Source organism: Rhinatrema bivittatum, chromosome 1 (genome assembly GCF_901001135.1).
Source record: "Rhinatrema bivittatum chromosome 1, aRhiBiv1.1, whole genome shotgun sequence".
Taxonomy (NCBI): domain Eukaryota; kingdom Metazoa; phylum Chordata; class Amphibia; order Gymnophiona; family Rhinatrematidae; genus Rhinatrema; species Rhinatrema bivittatum.
The window spans coordinates 370558105-370580476 of record NC_042615.1 but is presented as its reverse complement, the minus strand read 5'-3'; the positions used below and the strand labels follow the sequence as shown (position 1 = coordinate 370580476).

Here is a 22372-nt window from a genome sequence, read left to right as displayed (position 1 = left end):
TGCCTGTTTGCATGATGACCTAGTAATAATGAAGCAGTTTCTTAGTGACACAAAAATACATGCAACCATTACAACTATTTGACAGTATCTTTCTCAGAAAAGTCAGAAAATTATACACTAATATAGTCTCAAATTTTTGAAAAAGCAATCCTTTAAATAGGACACTGGGACATATTGGGTTAATATAATGTTTAAAAAAGCCATGAGGAAAACAGATTTTTCCCCTGTTGGCTCTTCTGCTGTTTATGATACAGTCAGAGTAGTTAAGCTAAGTAAATAACTACTAAGATTTTCCCTAGGTAAATAACAGTTCAGTATATGTCATTCTCACAACAGAGCACATCTGTATGCTGTATAAAGTAAAAGTATTGATCATATAAGATATAATGTGAATATGTCCAATACTGATGATCTTGTTCTATTAACAGTTTACTTTTTTGGCCTTCTTAGCCATTATTAATGGTAGGAAATGAGAGTTTTTATAAAATATGGCAAGGGGATATGTAAAGTCACAACATCCTTACCCTTTTAATAAAAGACTTATATGAAGGGCTTTCTATTACCAGATTTATGCCTATATGATAGTCAATCATTTTTCGCTTATAGTATAAGGCATTTAAAAGGCCCAAATTGGTTGTGAAATATTTTTATGCATCCAGCACCTTTTTTTTTTTTAGTGACATCTTGATAAACAGCTAGGTATTATAATCATGTATCACATTATAGAATTTACTTCACATCTTTATTTGAATTGCGTTATATGCTGGATAACCTATTTATAACTGTGCATCTCCATGTGTATGGCCTGTAAGTGATATAGACCCCAATGTGTTTGACACCCTTTCCTAATCTAATAATAAAGCTATTGGCTGAGAGAAAAAATGTGTGTGGCACACACACATTAACATTTACTGTCCCATGGCTGGCCACTTCTGAGCTCCTGTCCCTTCTCAAGACTTGAAACCAGATCTTCAGCACATCCAGGTCCTGGTGGGTGCTGCTTTGGAAACAAAATGGACTGTAAGTATGAAAGCCCTAGTAAGAGACCTTTGTTTTGTTCACTATATCAGTGACCAACACCTTTTCTTCACTTTTTTTCCCCACTAACACTTCAAACTGATTGCTCTTAATATACAGTACTTCAAAGGTAATGTGATAGTCATCCTAGTACCCGACCATGGCCTGTATGCCCATTGTTCTATTTTCCCTGAGGCTTGCTCCTCATTGCAAGGGCTTCAGGATAGAAAGCTAGTCAAATCCCATTCACCCACCCTTTAGCCCAACACAGACATTGTGGTTGCAGTATCAACTGCATCGCTGAAAGTGGCAGATCAGTCACATCAGTGTCTACTGGGGATCTGTCATACCATTCACACTGATACCTGTTTGGACAAGCTTGACCAAAATCTCCTTTTCTTCCACAGAAAAGCTGGGCTTCCTACTATGTGGAGCCATTTTGAATTGTGTTTTCTCAGCAGCTGAGGTCACAGTCATGTGTGATTTTGCTGTAACCAGCTATATGTTTCATAAACAGCTATATTCCACTGGAATGCAGTTACAGCTATGTCTGGCTAAGGGGCAAGTTTCGTATAGAACTGGTTATGATTAATATCTGTCTACATCCAATATGTTCATATTTGGCCTGCTATCCATCATTACTAGCTAAAAGTACCATAGTAGTATTTACCCGCACCTACATTCGAAATGGCTAAGATTTCATATTCAGAGTTATTTACATACATAATGTAAGCAATTATATTGACATTTTCATTAAATGGTGGTCATACCCATATTCACTTGTGCATGTAACCATTTATAACATATACATTTCTACATGAATATTCTGTAATATTCAGATTTAGATGGTTATGATTTATTTGAAAATTCCCTCTCTTTTTAGATCACTTATTAGCTGGCTATATCAATGATAGCTGTTTTACTGAATGTGGACCTCTAAATAAATTGAGTGTTTGAACCTTGCAGGTATGTGCTAGAGGCACTCAGAGACTGTCTCTAGGGTAATTGTTCACCTCAGTTGAACTACCTGCAGTTACCTGTCAACAGGTGTGTGAGTGAAAGACCCAGGGAGAAATACTCATTAGAATCTTAATGCAGTCAATTACACCATTGTAATTGTTTTCAGCCCTCAAAGTAAATGACTAAGATTCTTATGCCTGGGAGTCGGAGAGGTTAGATTACTTCAGAAGCTGAAAATAGTCTTAGGTATTGCCTTTTACTATCACGTTCAGCTGCTTGCTTAAAGTGGAGGAGTTGCCTAGTAGGTAGAATAGCAGGCTGTATGCCAGTGAAGCTAGGGTTCAAACCCTGCTAACATTCCTTAAATTATAAATACTCAGGTCAATCCACCCCTAGCCCCAATCGGGAGATTGGACATCCCCTGGAAGGCCAGTTCCTCGAATCATGTGGTTGTTTTTCCAGCTTCCAGGCCCAAAGAGAAATCTACAGTAGTAGAAAGACTAGGGGGCACTCCATGAAGTTATCATGTGGCACATTTAAGACTAATCGGAGAAAGTTCTTTTTTACTCAATGCACAATTAAACTCTGGAATTTGTTGCCAGAGAATGTGGTTAGTGCAGTTAGTGCAGCTGTGTTTAAAAAAGGATTGGATAAGTTCTTGGAGGAGAAGTCCATTACCTGCTATTAAGTTCACTTAGAGAATAGCCACTGCCATTAGCAATGGTAACATGGAATAGACTTAGTTTTGGGGCACTTGCCAGGTTCTTATGGCCTGGATTGGCCACTGTTGGAAACAGGATGCTGGGCTTGATGGACCCTTGGTCTGACCCAGTATGGCATTTTCTTATGTTCTTATGTTCTTACAGGGCCCGGGACCGAGCCCATACTGCCGCAGCCTGAAGAGAGGCCTGCACAGCCATGGCAGAGCCCATCCTATAGCAGCCCAAAGAGAGGACCTGCACGACCGTGGCAGAGCCCATCCTGCCACGGCCTAAAGAGAAGCCTATGTGCCCATCTTTCTGTGGCCCAAAGAGAGGCCTGCATGCCCATCATTACACAGCCCAAAGAGAGGGCTGTGAGGCCGCAGCCAAGACCCTCCCTCTCTACCACCTTGCAGGAGCTGCAGATAGCAGTGGATTTCTTCCACCTCCCTTCCAGCATGGAGGATCTGCACTGCCATCAAACAGTGGGCAAAAGGAAGGCTGCCACTAATCAAAATGGCGCCGATGGCCCTTTGCCCTTACCATGTGACAGGGTATCCGTGCCATTGGCCGGACCCTGTCTCATGGTAGGAGCACTGGATGGCCAGCGCCATCTTCTGCTCCTACCATGTGACAGGGGTCGACCAATGGCACCGGTAGCCCCTGTGACATAGTAAGGGCAAAGGCTATCTGCATCATTTTGAATACTGGCAGCTGGTCCGAGTGCAGGAGGTCGCTCCCGGACCCCCGCTGGACTTTTGGCAAGTCTTGTGGGGGTCAGGAGCGTCCCCCCAAGACTTGCCAAAAGCCCCTGGTGATCCAGCGGGGGTCCGGGAGCAATCTCCTGCACTCGGACCGTCGGCTGCCAGTATTCAAAATGGTGCATATAGCCTTTGCCCTTACTATGTCACAGGGGCTACCGGTGCCATTGGTCAGCCCCTGTCACATGGTAGGAGCAGAAGATGGCGCTGGCCATCCAGTGCTCCTACCATGTGACAGGGTCTGGCCAATGGCACGGATACCCTGTCACATGGTAAGGGCAAAGGGCCATCGGCGCCATTTTGATTAGTGGCAGCCGACAGCCCGAGAGTGGGAGATCGCTCCCGGCACCCCACTGGACCACCAGGTAATTTTAAAACGTTTTTGGGAGGGTGGGGGAGGCTAAAGGGTCAGCTCTGGGAGACTTGTACTCAGTGCGAGAGGACAATACATCACCTGGAGAGCAGTTCCTTGCTGCAGGATTACTTCCTGCTACACCAGGGTGATGTTCTCCAACCAGGAGACCTTTCTGATCCAAGGCAGCATTGGGGTTGCCAGACTAGATTTGGGACTTGGCTACATCATCAATGTACCTCTCTGTCTGCCTCAGCTCCTCAAAGTCTGCCACTCTAGCCTCCAGAGATTGGACTCGCTCCCTGAGAGCCAGGAGCTCTTTGCACCAGGTGCACACATACAATCTCTCACAGGCCAAAATGGTGCTGGACACAGTCCTGGCTGGCACCATTTTCTGACTGGGAACCAGCAATGCAGAAGTGACTAGGATTCAACTTTATCCCTTCTTCATAGGAGAGACATGAGACAACACCCCCCCCCCCCGCCCCCACAAAGGGGTAACAGGAGATGTTGAGGGTACTGTGAGCCACAGGGGATTCATTTCTTTTGATTTTTTTTTTGGCACTTTTTTTACATTTTATGTTGCATATTTGCTAACCAAAAATATCCAAAACTTTTCAGATATTTTCATATGAGCTAATTTTTTTATCCAGTTATAGTGAACTGAACAGAAAATTGGCAAATTCATTTAGTTTTGCCTATTTGGATAAAATGAATGCACATCCTTAGAATGGTATAATAAAAGAGAAAATTTTGAAAATGTGGTGTTTTTTTTTCATTCAAATATCACAGTATGGCTTAAGTTTAAAATTAAGTGTCACTACTTTAACTTGTTATAACATTTTTTGATTAGATATTTATTTAGGTATATGCACATTTTTTAGTTCTAAATTCATAGGCAGATTACTTTGTGTCAGTGGTCTATTTAAGTTAGTTCTACTGTTTTTCTTTTACTTTTTTATATCCTTGTTAGTTAATCTATATCTATTGTTATTTGCACACCTCCCCTTTTGCCTTGTTTGCTGTATTTCTCTTAGTTCTTTGTAAACCGATATGATGTATCCACGAATGTCAGTATAAAAAAAGCTGTCAAATAAATAAATACAGCATTTACCCCCTTTTTTTGGAAGGAGACGTTAAGTGTAAAAGTGTTTCATGCTTTAATCTTTGTTCTCTACCCCCTACCTGGCTCCCTGAACTGAACCATCCAAACATTTTTCTTAGAGGGTCCACAAACAGAATGGGAACATTCCTTTCAGAAACAGTAGCACCATCAATTCAATATTTTGTAGCACCTGCTAACTTCACAAATGTTTCACGAAAGGGCCTTTTGAGGAATTGCCATCTCATCTTTCAGGTGAACTGATCTCTCTCTCAGAGTTGACCCTTGCTCTCACCTAGCCGCTGATTGCATAATTCTCAATTGCTCTGTGTTTTGCTGGGTCTCTGAGCAAGTGGAAAGTGCAGGTGTGTGCACCTGACACTGGAGTAATGTCTCCATGCCAACGTCCACTAGGCCTTTACTGCCTGCTGACAGGTGTGCGTGAGAAGGAGTGAGACGGAGCAGGAGCCGAGCCGCTCATCCTGCCTGCGGCATTGTTTCAGGAAACAAGGTTAGAGGACTGCACAGGACCCCATGATAAAGGTAAGGTCAAAGAGCCCCAGAGACCAAGTCAGGGCCAACTGTTTAGATTTGTAGACGCTAAGATTTTCTTTTGGATTTTACTAATTGCTCACCTGCATGCAGTATTTATTTCTTTCCTGTGACTGATGTTGACTTACACACTGTGGGCTTCAATCATCGCATTGCTTCAGAAGCAGCAGGTGCAATTGATCTACTCAGGTGCCAAAGAAGAATGATGGATACTGTTGCAGCTTAAGGCTGAGACTCAGACAGGCTGTGGTATGAAATTCATCTGTTCAAAACTGCTTCTCTTAGGAAATAAAGCAAAAAAAAAAAAAAAAAGAAAATTGTTAACAGAATGTTTGCTTGTATGCCAAGCTTAACTTATAATCTTCTTATAATTTACTTAGAAAGGACTGTTTCAATCTGTATCAGTATCAAAGGAAAACAATTGAAGATTTGCCTTTCCCTGGTAGAATTTAGGCAGTGGAGAATTGTGCTATACTGGATTGATTGATTTATTTGACCAAGTATTTTCTTCTTCCTCCTTTGCTCTTCCAGCTCAGTCAGAAATAGGGCTCAGGTCTGGCATGTGTATTTACAAAGCCGTCTCGGCTTGCCACTTGTCCTTTTTTCTATTACATGGCACAGTTAATTGACAAAAATGGTCAATTTTCCCTGTTTCTGACTATGAACATAGCATATAGGAACATTTATACTTCTGATTTAAATTATTTATCTACAATTTGTCATTTTTCTGCACTAAAAATGCAAAGTGTTACTGACTTGTTTAGGGGACCAGTTTAACTTTCAGACAAAAGTAGGGAAAAAAAAGTACCAATGGCATTCAATGAAAACATGCATAAAGGAGAGTGATTATTAATTGACTGTCAGTTTACAGAGGCAATAAGCTCCTTAGTAACTTATCTGCATATGCAGAAATTATGAGCCATTGGAATTTATTTTGAAGCTGGATTTTGGGGTCTGTTGCCTACAATGAGAATTCTCAGTGATAGCTGTGAACAGGTCCGGTTTTCAAGATATCTGCAAAGGATTGTCATTACATTTGTTTGCATACAGAGAGGACAGCTTTCAAACAACTGCATGCGGAGGCATATACACGTAGATATGTCCGTGCGTGGCTTTGCTTCTGAATTTTATAATCCGTTCATATCACATATATGTGCATTATAAAATTTGCATATCTTTACACTGCAACATGCATGTCTGAATGCTTATGCGTGAATACATGAAACACATTGAAAGTGAGTATTTTAAAACTATAGGCATGCATATTTTACACGGGAAAATAAAGTAGTACTTAGAAAATCAGGAATTATGAGCATAAACTGGAATACTTTTAAAACATGCGTGTGTAAATGAAATTACCAATTTTACCAGTTACTCCACCAGTTCGTCCAGTCCTTCTCCAGGTCATTAAGATCTGCCTGAACTCCCTCCAGTTTCTCCCACCTATACCTCCTACCCAGCCATAGTATACAATAAACATGTTTAATATCACTTATGCAGGATACTTAACAAGTGTAGAATTCTGTAGGTAAGTTGGCAAATCCATGGACCTGATTTTCCAAAACATTTACATGCTTAAAAATGGGTTTTACACATGTAAATACACTTTACCTGTGTAAGTGGGCTTTTGAAAATTGCTATAGTAAATACATTGAATTCATCATAGGTTATTCATGTGTGTAAGTGCACTTTACATGGGTAAATGGCTTTTGAAAATTGTTCCTATAGTTTGTTACATTTACATGCATAACTCCTTTGAAAATTCACTTGTCTGTGTGTAAAATAGCAATGTGTATGAAAATGTTAGCCTGCCCTGGAATGCCCCTAGACAGCTCCCTTTTTTTCATGGGCATATGTGCATGTAGAAGCAAATATATGCACATATGTTTGCAGTTTATAAAATAGCTAGATTGCAAATAGATGCTACTTATGCGCACATATACTCATTTTTACAAAGGTAAGTCATTGAAAATTCACCCCATATTTGCAAGCAATGTTCAATGGCATTAATATGGGACATACTAATTTACTTGGCTCAGATCTAGACATCAAATAGCTATAAATATTGAGGAAATAGCGCTCACAATAAAAAAGGGTGTGTGGTTTGGCCAGTTTTCCTGAAGCCTGGGGGAAGAGAGAAAGAGACAGTCACATATAACTTAACTATTCATACCACTGTAAGAAGGGACACTAGTAACTCGGGGTAAGGTTTCGGGGGGGGGGGGGGGGTAGGTTTTAGGGGGCAGTTTTACATGCACAGTCATAGGTATAAACAGCACAGTTGCCATCAGTGAAGATTTACTGATATATGGAGTGTTTAAAGTTAAAAGAAGAGTAGATTTGTACAATTTACTCTCTCTCTCTCTCACCCCTCCCAAACCTGCATTTGCAATTAAAAACTGTTTTGTCCAGAACCGCACAGCTAATGCAGGCATAACGCACAGAAAAAAAGGTGTAGTTATGTCCAGCATTAAAAACTGTGTTGCTGTAAGTTACTCTATCGCACGCCACATTAACCGATCATCACTTCCATTTCCTCTTCCTAAACTCCTCTCACTCAAATACTAATTTTAACTATGCATATGTATTTTGCAATGCTGTATTTATAGCGCGTGTTTTGGCATTATTACTGGCGTTAGGGCCCTAACGCGCATGATAAGGTCCTAATGCAATTTGATAAATGACCCAGAAAGAGCCCTGTCAGAAAATTGCACTCCCTCACTTTAGTTAAAACTATGCATGGGGATCACAATATTTTTATCCACAGTTTAAAAAATGGGCATTTCTTAGGTGTGTTTAGGTTGCGGGAAGAAAAGAGCATGCTTACATGGCATTTTCAAAAGTACACATGTTCCTTTTCCCCTCTAGCTGCCGGCAGAAAAGAGGGAGTGCAGAGTTCATGAGAGGCTTTAAATGAATTTTCAAAAAAATGTACCCACAGATTTTCTTTAGAAAAGTTGAGGAAAGAACAGATTAAAATCACCCACTGTTTGGAAATGGCCCCCATTGTCTAGGAACAAAGCTGCTTAACCTGAAAACCAGACCTGGTTGGGGCTTTCACGGCCTGGAGTTGAGAGTAATTGATCTGTTACAATTGCTTATGTATTCAAGGGTTTGGATCTTTTGTAACACAAGTAAGATAATTCTAGCAAAAGACTAAATGGTTTAAACAGTCTGCCCAGTTATTTTTGTTTACCATGCAAAGGCCAGGCCAGTAACAGAAGCTTCATTACTTGCAGATATCACTCCTTATCCAAGTCAGTTTTTCTTGTCTTCCTCATTAATTCTGTGTAATCCTGGAGAGACAAATCTACTTGATTTCATACTTAATCCAATATGCAGCCTTCCTAACCCATATTTTATAGGGATATGCATTTACTTGAAGCAAATAAGGAATCCAAACCAAAAATCCTTGTCCAGTTCACTTCGTAGCAAATGAAACAAATCCCTGATGGGTCTTGTAAAAAAAAAAAAAAAGCAAAAATTCAGATTTTTAATTTTAGGAACAAATATGTTCTATTTGGAATACATTTTAAAAGAAGCGTGCGCGCGTGTTCATATGCGCGCGCTTCCTGGCACGTACACATGGACGAGCCAATTTTATAACATGCACGCGCATGTTATAAAATCCAGGGGCAACGCATACATGCACACTGGATTTTATAATCCACACGTGCATGCGCGGGTGATGTGCACAGGGGGTGGGGCTAGTATTACAAACATACGCACAATGATGAGATCGGGCCTCTCCCAGTTCCCTCTCAGTCCGCTCCAATTAAGGAACGGACTGGGAGGGAACTTCCCTACCCCCCTACCTAATCTCTATTCCCATTCCCTTCTCCTATATATTTTTTTTTATTTTGTTGCTTACTGCAGTAGCGACTTGAGCACGCCAGCAGTCCCTTCCCCAGTACAGCGGCAAATGGCCGCTATACCGGCCACCTTCAGCTCCGCCCCTTCCCGCCTCTTTCCTTCGGACCGGCACTTCTGCATTTAACAGGAGTTACGCGCGTGGCTGGGCCCTTTGAAAATGCGCACAGTGAACGCAAGGTCCAGCCACCCACATAACCCCCGTTTTTCACGCATGCAACTTTTTGAAAATCTACCTGTTAATGAACAGTATGCGTCAATTTCATATTAGCTTGCACTATTCAGAAATAGTGTGTACTATTTTCCAAAATTAAAAATTAAAATTAAAAAGCCCACTGCAACAAAATTAAATTTTCCTGAATGAAATGAAACAAACTTTATATTTGTGGCCTGCCCACAAGCTTCATAATAATCTGAACAGCTACCAACACTAATAAGACTGTTGCCCAAATATTCAGCCTCCTCCTAAATCAACATAGCCCTCCCTGTTTGGTTGCCACCACCAACCTGCTGGTACTGACAGGGCTACTTTCTGGGGGGTTATAACTTCTGGTTTCATTCGGTGAATTCTATGACATTTAGAAAAATGCAACAATTGTCATGAGCAGGATGAGCAGTTTGAGGAAATGAATAGACATTTCTAAAGGAATAAAAGTCCTGAGCTCCAGTCATCTAATTCTCAATATTTAAATGTATGTGCATGTTCTTATATTCCACAATCTTTCAATATAATTTTTTTACTGCAAATTACAGGGTAACATACATAACTGTATTAAATCTACAAACAACAAACATAAAATTCATATAAACATATATTTAATTTACATTTTTATTTGTATATTTTGTATCTAGAGCTTTTCATTGGACTCATCTCTGACCCAGGCTCAGTGCAATTACATGCATAAATGACACATGTACAATATTAAACCATAGGTTTCCTGTTCAACAGCTAATCTTTCAGAAAGAAAATTAAAAAGAAAATAGCTTAGCTACATCTTATGTGCCTTCCTTGCTTGCATGAGGGAACCAATTTTCTGAGCCAATTACACCATCCACAAATTATTGTAAAAGGATGTTTATTCCAAATGTGCAGATTGATCGCGTCAATTAATACAACTAATTTCCACCATCACAGCTGAATATTGAAGGAGCCAAACAGCGAGAGAGCATTTAAATTCCTGATATAAACAGGCTATAAGGAAACCAAATGTGTGTGTGTGTGTGTTTGGGGGGGAGGGGGCAATTTTCAATAGCCCAAGTTGCATACAAGGTGTGTGGGCTCTTTTTGCCTAGTTCATTTCACCATCTCTCAAAGAGAATCCAGCTGTGTTTCTCTTTGAAAATGAGCAGGTGCAACGTGCACTCATTACAAATTTACTCTGCACCTGTTATTTGCATGGGTGGCGAAATATCACATGCACTTTTGGAAATCCCATGCATGCTTGCTTGTTGTTTTCCTCCTCTAATCTAAACATGCCCACAGGAAGGCATCTGTTTTGTGTGCATGCATAACGGGCACGCATACGTTCAGCCACACTGGAGGAGGCTAATTTGCTGTCAGGTAATTTTAGCCAGATAAATGCCAGTATTGACCAATATAACATTTCAAAGCCATTTAGCTAGTAAATAGTAGCTTACCCAGGAAATTGACTGTCTGAAAATTGTTTTTTTTTTCTCAGTTTGGCTAAATGCACATGCAGGGCTCCATAGCATGATTGCTTTTAGCTGGACTGAGTTGAGGAATATGCTGGGGTGTATTTTGGGCAGAATCGAAAAAATAAAAAAATATGATGAGGTAAATTTTCAAAAACATTTACATGTAGAATTAGCATATAGAGTATGTGCATATAATGTGGGCATGCAGGACCTCACTCGCTCGCAACCACCCCCTTACAATCCAATAATCACAGACACATTTCATTGTGGGTAAAACAAGGCCGCAGCTTTAATCATTCAGTGGTCCGAGCTTATATCCACACATTAACACAAACAACTAGGACTTTGGTATTGCCCACCCCCCACCAGACTATCCGCCACCTTCCGGCAGGATAGCCTAACCAGCCTCTCTGTTACACTCTTTGGCCCCAACATGCCAGGTTCCGACTCCCGCCACACTCTCTTGCAAGGAGCCAACCCAGGTGTACTCCCGCCTCCAACTTGCAAGGAGTCTGGCCAAGCGGCCCCCGCCTCATCCGGCAAGGAGCCACACCCTGACAACAGCCCTCAGTTGTCAACCACCGTCGGCTTTACCAAAATCCAAATAACTTGAACAACAAAATTGAACAGTTATGGCTCGGACCAACCGCCCCCGCTGCGACAAATCCCCCAAACAAAACCGCAATTCCCCAACAACAATCGCCTAGAACTAAGGGTGGGAGGGTCGCGTGAACCTTCTGACCCTCTCTCGCTCACCAGCTACCGACTGAAGCCCGCGTTACTAAAACTGCTTAACCAGCAGTTTGAATTTTCTCCCCACCTATCCCAGCTCTCCACGCTTACTCCTTCTGCCCCCCCCTTGCACCTAAAGCCAATCACTGCATTCCACGACTCTATGACACTCACCTTCAGTCCCCCCCTCCCCCCCTTCACGTACTTCACGTTGCAGCCCTACTTGTGTCCCCACGTTTTCACCTCCGTCTATTCCACCTTCCCCCCCCCCCCCTCTCCAACCACACGCGCCTCGCCTCTGAAGTGGGCCTGCGCCCACATTACGCCGCCCGGCCGGACACGGGGTCCGGCTGGTCTTCCATAATGTGGGCATGCAGGACCTCACTCGCTCGCAACCACCCCCTTACAATCCAATAATCACAGACACATTTCATTGCGGGTAAAACAAGGCCGCAGCTTTAATCATTCAGTGGTCCGAGCTTATATCCACACATTAACACAAACAACTAGGACTTTGGTATTGCCCACCCCCCACCAGACTATCCGCCACCTTCCGGCAGGATAGCCTAACCAGCCTCTCTGTTACACTCTTTGGCCCCAACACGCCAGGTTCCGACTCCCGCCACACTCTCTTGCAAGGAGCCAACCCAGGTGTACTCCCGCCTCCAACTTGCAAGGAGTCTGGCCAAGCGGCCCCCGCCTCATCCGGCAAGGAGCCACACCCTGACAACAGCCCTCAGTTGTCAACCACCGTCGGCTTTACCAAAATCCAAATAACTTGAACAACAAAATTGAACAGTTATGGCTCGGACCAACCGCCACAGGCACAGGCATATAATGCCCTGTGACCCCCAAAGATGCGGCCTCGCTTTACAGAGGAAATAACTCCTCTAAGACCTCCTGAATGGAGTTCAGGAACAAGTCTAATCCTAGAAAAGACAGGTGAACCCCATCATCTCGGAACAAACCTGTTACCTTACCCCATGACCAGGCATACTTAATAGGCCGACCACCCAAGCGCTCCAACCAAGTCCCGATTTGTTGGTTTGCCTTGGACCTACACCGTTTCCATCTGATGTTATCCAATTCAGCAGGCCTCACCACAATATCAGACCAGCATAAGATCGTCGTCGGCAGCAAAATAGATATAGTCATTAAGTCCTTACGGACATTGCTAATGAAGTGCTTGCCCGACATCTTACCCCAGTCGTTACCCCCCAAATGGACTACCAAGACCCGAGGAGCTGCCCGACGCTCCCGCTCCTTCCTAACATAAGGAACAAGTTCGTCCCACAGCATACCCCTCCGGCCAAGCCAGATAACCCGAACCCCCCTTCGTTGTAAGTCCAAGTGAGGGCCGTAAGGATGGCCGCAGGCGTGTCTGTGACCCCAGTAAGTAAACGAATGACCAATGATCCAAACTGTCATGGGCTCAGACGCAGCACCTGCAAAGAAACTAGAGTTAGCAAAGATCAATCATGCCCAGAATCTGGGCGAACATAACTCTTATAGGCCCCGGAACGCCACCGGCCTATCCTCTGTATGACCCCTCCAGGCACACCCGCCGTTGCCGCCGATGTAGCAGCCCCAATGCGGAACGAATGTGTTCCAAACCTGCGCCCCTCCAAACCGACAGCATACAATGCTGCGCGCAGTACCGTCTCGAATTGATACTTGGTTAATGGCCTCCGGTTCTCGTGCACTAGAAATTGCATTGCTACCTCCGGCCGCACCCTACAATACCCAGCTGCATTTCTAACCGGGCAGGACGTCAAACCTGGAACCCTGGATAACAACACGGAGGCTCCACGACCCCTCTGATCCGTCTTAGATCGCGGAATTACTATCAATACTGCTCTGTTCGTGACTACCACATTCCGCGCCAAAATCCCTGGGTAATCAGTACTGGAGGCTGATCGAGCCATCAACTCGCTAATCCTAAAGGCCCCGAAAAAAGCGAATACGAAAGCAACTCGAAACAATAGTGTCTCATAAGGGGAAAAGCACACTGCAGACAACGCCTCCCATAACAGCATCAAGATATCATGTGTAATGGGCAAACGCTGATCAATTCTGCTCTGCGTTGTCCGCGACCAACCCCTCAACAGACGCCGAACTATAAAACGACCCGAAGGAAAGCCCCAACCATGTGCCTTCATAAAAAAGGAAAACCCCGCCAGCTGGCGGCCTACTGCAGCCTGCGAACACCCACTCGCCCGAGCACGCTCAATGAAACGTACCAATGCCATATCCGAGATCGGACCCCCCGCCCAGCCCAAGGAACACAAAAACGCTGAGACTCGTCGGGCCCCCCCTACATAACCTGTCCACATGGAGGGCGCTAATGAATCTCGCAGCATTTTCCAGGACTCTGGGAACCAAAATTTCCAAAGGAAAGACGGCACCGGGGTTCCGCACGACTCCGCTTCTGGGGCGAGTTCTCGAAACAAGTCCCACTTGAAACGAGAAAGAGAGTCAGCCATACTGTTAGAAACTCCAGGCACGTGTCGAGCCCATACTGTTACATTTAAGGACATACAACGCAAAATCAGCTCGCGCAATAACTCTGACACTCTGATGCAACGTGCCGATCTCTTATTTATGACCTCAACCACCCCCTGATTATCGCTCCAAAATACCACTCTCTTTCCTGCCAACTGAGCGCCCCAAATATACACTGCCACTACAATTGGAAATAATTCCAAGAAAGCTATATTTTTTGTAACTCCAGACGTAATCCAGTCCTCCGGCCAACCTGCTGCGCACCAAGCCCCTCGAAAATAAGCCCCGAAACCTAACGAACCCGCTGCGTCGGTGAACAGCTCCAAATCATGATTTGACCGCGGATTAGATTGCCACAACGCCTCCCCATTAAAATCCTCCAAAAATCTATCCCAAAGTCTCAGATCTTCCCGCAAAAAACAAGAATTTCGCACACGATGATGCGGTTTTCTTAAACCGGACATAGCATGTGATAACCTGCGCAAAAACACTCTGCCCATAGGAATCACCCGACAGGCGAAATTTAGACTACCAACGAGTGACTGTAACTCTCGTAAAGACAACTTAGGCCGACCAACAGCCCCACGCACCATGTCCCTTAACAGCTGAACCTTATCCTCCGGTAACCGCAATACCATAGCCACCGAATCCAGCTCAATTCCCAAAAATACCAATGAAGTACTAGGTCCTTCTGTTTTACTGACCGAAAGAGGAATCCCGAAATCATTGGCCACCTCTTGAAAACAATTCATCAAACTGAGACAATCACCCGAACCAGCCCTTCCCACAAATAGAAAATCATCCAAAATATTGTACCACGAGTCTCGATCCCGACCTCTTCTGTACCACCCAGTGCACAAATGTACTGAAGGCTTCAAAATAAGAGCATGCTATAGAACAACCCATAGGCATACACTTATCAAAGTAAAACTGCTGCTGAAAGCGGAACCCTAACAGGTGAAAACTATCAGGATGAACCGGCAACAAACGAAATGCCGCTTCTATGTCCGCTTTCGCCATTAAAGCCCCTGGGCCACACTGCCGAACTATTCGCACTGCGGAGTCAAAAGATGCGTATCGCACCGTGCATAATTCCCTCGGGATACCATCATTCACAGACCTCCCTTCGGGGAAAGACAAATTATGAATTAATCTAAACTTGCCCGGATCCTTTTTTGGAATCACAGCTAAAGGCGATAGGACCAAATCACGGAACGGAATCACATTAAAGGGACCTGCAATACGGCCCAGTCCTATTTCCCCCAGCAACTTTTCCCTTACCACCGCTATCATACGCCGAACCGACGGGCAATTGACCCCACCCCCAACTTCCCCCTGTCCTTGAAACGGTATTTTAAAACCATAACGAAAACCCTGATCTAACAACTCCGCCACCTTTATACGCGGGTACAGCCGTAACCATGGCAACATCGCGGTTAAACAGATAGGTGTATGTGCTCGCTCAAAGACCCGGTCTACTGGCACCTTTTGCAGGTTGTGCTGTGGCCGGTCCGTCCCCTTGACGCTTCGAACACTTGGACACTGGGTGACCGGCTCCACACACGGAACAAGCGTGCCGGAACTTACAGTCCGGGAAAATACACGTGGAGCGATTAAATCTCCAACACACATCACTGCGCCCCGCGCCCCCCTTTCCAACACTACTGCTGGGCACGTCCCTCCGAAAGGACTTCCCAGGCCCAGTACCAGCCACTAACCCCTGCCCCATACTACCTGAGGACGGTTTTGCAGCCATCTGCGTTAGCCAGAGTCCAACATCCTGAGTACCCCAGGAGATAAACTTATTTTCTTCCATACGATCCCGGAATCGCTCATCATAATTAAGCCAGGACCAACCTTCGTAAGTCTTACTGGCCGCTAGTATTGCATCTGCATAAGATAACAACGCCCCATACTGTGACGGATCTTTCTTCCCCACTACACTTGCTAGCCGCAGAAAAGCCCTTGTCCAATTATGAATATTTCGTGCCACCTTAATCGGGGCCCCTATAAATTGATCTCTCTTATTCCTCTTCTTCTTATCCTTACGCTTACCACGCCTGCCCTCCAGCAGCTGAAAAATATCAATGAACTGCCTACGCCTAATTCGTCTACGAATGGAACGCGGAACCTCCTCCCATAACTCCGTAAAAGCCACCAAAGCCGGGGCACCACGTACTGTGGCCCCTCCGACTGCTCCCCCCTGAACCGCTGCTCCCGAATCCGAAGAGGTATCAGAAGATGACGAAGAGGACGACGACGACGAGGACGAATCCGATGAACTTGAGCGCCCCCTCTTTCTCTTTTTCTTAGACTTCCCAGACTTTGAAGACCCCCGTTTCCTATCCACCCCCCCTTCCTTAACACTTGGTAACACTTCGCTGCCACCTGCGTCCTTGCCATCCTGCTTCCCCCCCTCCCTCTCTTCTGCCCCCCTCACCCATGCAGCTCCACCTCTGTCCTGTCTAGGGAAAATAATAAACTCACCAGTCTGTTCAGGCTCCACAGGCAGCACATCATCCATGTATAACTGCTCTCGCCGACCCCTGCCTGCCGTCACTGGCGCGTCATTGCGCCAAGCCTCCCATTGAGATGGGCCAGGTATTTCACCATCATCCTCTGCCAAATTCCCCTGTGGAAAAACAGCAGGAGCAGGAGACGGAACAGGAGCCGGCGCAATATCCTAATTTCTCTCCACCTCCAACCCCCCAAACTCCCCAAAACTGCTCGCACATCCCCTGTCCACCGACCTCCCTCTACCAAGGTCATCTCTTCCCCTCCCGATTCTCCCCCCTCCATTCAAACGCCGGCGAGAACCCCCAGTCAATCTACGATTACCTCTTTGCCCCATGCAGTGCCTGCTTATCCCCCCCAACATCCCCCTTGCCAGTTCTGGAACCAATAACGTATTACTCACCCTCTCCTCTCTCACAGCCATGCCCCTCCCCAACATGCTACAGGCACCCCTTGCCCTGCGCTCCTCCGCTCCACTTAACCGCCCTACCATCGCTCCCTTACCCCCCCGACCACGAAACCTAGTTTTGTATAAAGCTCCCATAGACACAGCACTCTCACCAAATGAACCTTCATCAGGGCCAGGAAAGCGCTCTGCAGCATCAGAAATCATTTCTGCAGCTAGAATGGGCTCACAGCTCTTAGAAGCTGCCTTTCCAGACTTCCCCTTAGCCCGGGGCCTCACAGCTCTACCGCCCCTCCCCCTCACCACACCCAGCTCTGCAGACCTCTCAATTAACAGCAACGGTCCCTCCCTTTCAATCTCCACACCTCCTCTATCCGCCCCCCCGAGCTAACGATCGTGCTCCTCCCCGCTCTGCAACGCCAAAGTCGCTCACCCATTCTGGGATCAGCACACCGTCGCCTGCTGCCTCCTCCCCCGGCACCCATGCGGCTTCCTCTGACTCCAGGAACGCAGCCACACCACCATCGAGCTCCTCCTCCTCCCAATCGGGCCTCCTGCCATCCATGCTGCAGTCAGCACACGAGCCACTTGTAGTTTACAGCTGCAAAAAATGCCTGCGATCTCCGAACAGTCCCCAACGAACAATCGCACAGAAACCAGCAACAAAAGGTATGTTAAGATCGCGCGAACCTTCTGACCCTCTCTCGCTCACCAGCTACCGACTGAAGCCCGCGTTACTAAAACTGCTTAACCAGCAGTTTGAATTTTCTCCTCACCTATCCCAGCTCTCCACGCTTACTCCTTCTGCCCCCCCCCCTTGCACCTAAAGCCAATCACTGCATTCCACGACTCTATGACACTCGCCTTCAGTCCCCCCCCCCCCCCCCCCCTTCACGTACTTCACGTTGCAGCCCTACTTGTGTCCCCACGTTGTTTTCACCTCCGTCTATTCCACTTCCCCCCCCCCCTCTCCAACCACACGCGCCTCGCCTCTGAAGTGGGCCTGCGCCCACATTACGCCGCCCGGCCGGACACGGGGTCCGGCTGGTCTTCCAAGAAGCTTGTACTCACATACGCCATCTTTTGATCGTAATAAATAGTGTGTATGTTTTCGGTCTCACATGCACATTTACATGTCAGAAAAAACCAGTCGGGGCATTCTGGGGCGGGGAAAAGAACTACACATGCAAGTAGCTATTTTATAAGACACACATGCACATTTGTAACCTTATTTGTGTAATTTTACACCTGCTGACTATCTTATGCAATTGATATCAAGCTCATCTATTGTTTCCTATTGGTTGGGTAGGAGCTCTGAATGAATTTGGGGAAGATCAGAGTGAAAACTATGAGGGCGTTCAAGACATGGAGAAAAAATGGGGAACTGGTAGAGGTTTTGGCAAACTGGTGATAACAATTATGCATACATGCTTTAAAATATACAGACCATAAATAGGGTTTTTTTTTGTGAGCAGGTAACACTTTTTTTTGGTTTGTAAAATATATGTGTGTATGTTTTTAAAATAGGTAGGAAAGTACACACTTTCAATGCATTGAAATATGTGCTTTCAATACATTACAGGTATTAGCGCATGGGAAGACATATGAGTATTTTATAATAGAGATGTGAATCGTGTCCTCGATCGTCTTAACGATCGATTTGGGCTGGGAGGGGGGAGGGAATCGTATTGTTGCCGTTTGGGGGGGTAAAATATCGTGAAAAATCGTAAAAAATCGAAAAACGTAAAATCGCAAAACCGGCACATTAAAACCCCCTAAAACCCACCCCGACCCTTTAAATTAAATCCCCCACCCTCCCGAACCCCCCCCCCAAATGACTTAAATAACCTGCGGGTCCAGCGGCGGTCCGGAACGGGCTCCTGCTACTGAATCTTGTTGTCTTCGGCCGGCGCCATTTTCCAAAATGGCGCCGAAAAATGGCGGCGGCCATAGACGAACACGATTGGATGGCAGGAGGTCCTTCCGGACCCCCGCTGGACTTTTGGCAAGTCTTGTGGGGGTCAGGAGGCCCCCCCAAGCTGGCCAAAAGTTCCTGGACGTCAAGCGGGGGTCAGGGAGCGATTTCCCGCCGCGAATCGTTTTCGTACGGAAAATGGCGCCGGCAGGAGATCGACTGCAGGAGGACGTTCAGCGAGGCGCCGGAACCCTCGCTGAACGACCTCCTGCAGTCGATCTCCTGCCGGCGCCATTTTCCGTACGAAAACGATTCGCGGCGGGAAATCGCTCCCTGACCCCCGCTGGACCTCCAGGAACTTTTGGCCAGCTTGGGGGGGGCCTCCTGACCCCCACAAGACTTGCCAAAAGTCCAGTGGGGGTCCGGAAGGACCTCCTGCCGTCCAATCGTGTTTGTCTATGGCCGCCGCCATTTTTCGGCGCCATTTTGGAAAATGGCGCCGGCCGAAGACAACAAGATTCAGTAGCAGGAGCCCGTTCCGGACCGCTGCCGTTCCGGACCGCCGCTGGACCCGCAGGTTATTTAAGTCATTTGGGGGGGGGGGGTTCGGGAGGGTGGGGGATTTAATTTAAAGGGTCGGGGGTGGGTTTTAGGGGGTTTTAGTGTGCCGGCTCACGATTCTAACGATTTATAACGATAAATCGTTAGAATCTCTATTGTATTGTGTTCCATAACGGTTTAAGACGATATTAAAATTATCGGACGATAATTTTAATCGTCCTAAAACGATTCACATCCCTATTTTATAATCTGTGTGGCCACATACGCATGTATTTGGGGGTCACACAGGGTTTTTTGAAAGTTACCCATAGATTTTATTTTCAAATCTATACTTATTTTCCATAAACGTTTTACCCACATAAAATCAGACGTAATAATGATGAAATTGTATAATTTGTCACGGTTTGGGAGCACTCAAAAATGAAAGAAATGTTTCCAAAATTTTGGAAAAATTTGTATTTCATGTTAGTGCGAACGAATACGAAATTCGGGTACCACAAAAAAAAAAAATCATGAACCATGGAAAAAAAAAAACAAAATTACCTGTGGGGGACCCAAACCGAACCACAGAAAAAAAAGATACACATCTCTAAAAATCTATGGTTAATTTTTACTCTTGGCAGGTATCAAAGGGAAAGTACTTTAAACATTGGTGCACTCCAGAAGCCACTCCTAGGTTGCCTCCAGTACTGCAACAGGCTGTTTTTTTGGAAAGTCTACAAATGGAATAGGTTTCAAAACCTTTTTGATGACAATTTTGTATTTAGCTTTTCCTTCCTTTACATGGTCCTCATGGGTCCATGTTGTGTGGAAACACTGGTATCTAGCTGCCTATTAATGAGTCAGAATGATTAACATGTTGCGCTCGGGGGTGGACCCTTGGCCTGGGGCAAAGGTGGAATGGCTCCTGAAAGGGAACAGGAGGTAACTGGCCCCAGGGGGCAGAGCATTGAAGGAGACAGAGGCTAGGTAGAGCTTCACCACTGGAAGCTGAGGCCCCCCTGGGAGGAGCCTGTCAGGACCTGGGCCGCTTGGACTTAGGTGGGCCTCGCTGGGTCTCCTGGGAGAATGATAGTCCGGCGTGCCCACAGACACAGAAGGAGCGCGATCAGGTTTGAGCTGGGGCAGGGAGAACCAGAACACAGTGGGTGACGACAAGGCAAGGAACAGAGCCAGAATTTGGATGCATGGTCAGGCAGGCGAAAGGTCAATGTCCATAGGTCAGTACGAAGAGTAGTCACCGAAGCAAGGGTCAGATACCGGAGGTCAGATGTAGTCAAAGGCAAGCAGAGGAGTAGATCAGGAACAGGCTGGGTCTTGAGGCAGGTGGCAAACAGACAGACGTCAGGAACTAGTGGGGGTTGTAGACAGGCAGGTCAGGAACAAGCCAAGGTCAGTATACTACCTAGGAAGGCAGATAAACAAACCCAAGAACAGGCAGGACTCAGGAACAGAACAGAAGGAACCTGGAATGAGACTAGGAACAAGCACAAAGACAATCTAGCATATAAGCAGTGCTTGATCTTCATCCTGCCAGGCCATCGGCAGGAATACAGAAGACTGGCCAGAATGGTTAGGGGCAGAACCAATCAACAGGAGCAAGGTCCAGGGTAAGCAGCTGACCAAGGCAGATATATTCCAGTTCCAGACAAGTCTAGTCAACATAGATGTTATAGGAATTCTTGAAGTGGGAGCTGGGACCCACAAGCTTAGAAACAAGTGTTCTTAGATTCGGGGATGTGTGGACTGGGACCTATGAACAAGGAATCAATTCTAGGAAGCACTGAGAGTGGGTCTTGAACCCATGACCTTTGAATCAAGGTCTCTTCACCTTAGGCACTGCACCACATGCCAAGGCAGGGAAGTGAAGTCAGGAACTTCCTTATATCGTAGATCAATCAGGGCCACCGCAGACTCCACCCTCGGCCCTACAAGTTTCAGGGCAGGCCGCTCGCGCGCACATGCATATGGACATGGCTAGCATGGAGCAAAACACCAAACCTCAGCATGAGGCCTGGCGTACAGTGGAAGGATCGGCGACCGCCGCTGTGGGCCGCCGGGGCCTAGCTGGACTAGCAACTACCGTGAGGGAGCTCGTTCCGGGACCCGTTGAGGAACTACGCAGGTGAGCGGTCCCATGTGTGGGATGGCTGCGGGTGGGGCGCGTAACAGTACCCCCTTCTAGGCCTCCCCCTACACATCCGTGGTTCTCAGGGTGCATTCTATGGAAAGACTTCAGAAGATCCTTATCAAGAATATTTTGAGATGGTTCCCACAAATTCTCCTCGACCCCCCCATAGCCCTCCCAGGCTAAGAGGTATTCCCACTTGCCTTGGCATTGCCAGATGTCGAGGACCTCTCTTACCTGGAGAGATGTGTCTGGCTCTGCAGAGACATGTGGAGCAGGAGGGTCTTTACGAGAGGGCCAGGAGAGAACCAATGACTTCAACAGGGATACGTGGAACGTGTTGTGGATACCCAATGAACGAGGTAGCTGGAGTTGATAGGAGACAGCTCCTACTCTTTTGATTATTGGAAACGGTCCTATGTATTTAGGAGCCAGGCGGTGAATGGGTAGTCTTAGGCAGATGTGTCGAGCACTTAACCATACTTTCTGGCCTGGACAAAAGAGTGGAGCAGGTCGTCTATGAAGATCAGAGGAGCACTTGGCGCATTCTGCAGCTTGTGCCAGTCACTCTCTTACTCAGGTCCACATGTGGCGAATGGTTTGAGCCATGGATTGAGCCACTGAAGACGGAACCGTCAAAGGT

General features: G+C 46.0%; 1 protein-coding gene across 1 annotated transcript in view; it reads right to left on the bottom strand.

Moving 5' to 3' along the window:
- The window catches only part of LOC115096281, a 52347-nt gene extending 34644 nt beyond the window's left edge, over positions 1–17703 (bottom strand). The window contains exons 1-3 of the mRNA XM_029610778.1: positions 17559–17703; positions 16693–16837; positions 12906–13148 (exon numbers count right to left, since the gene is read on the bottom strand). Coding sequence (XP_029466638.1) covers positions 12906–13148; positions 16693–16837; positions 17559–17690 — 520 coding nt within the window. The 5' untranslated portion in view covers positions 17691–17703. The remainder of the gene's footprint in view (positions 1–12905; positions 13149–16692; positions 16838–17558) is intronic.
- Between the last annotated feature and the right edge of the window lie 4669 nt (positions 17704–22372).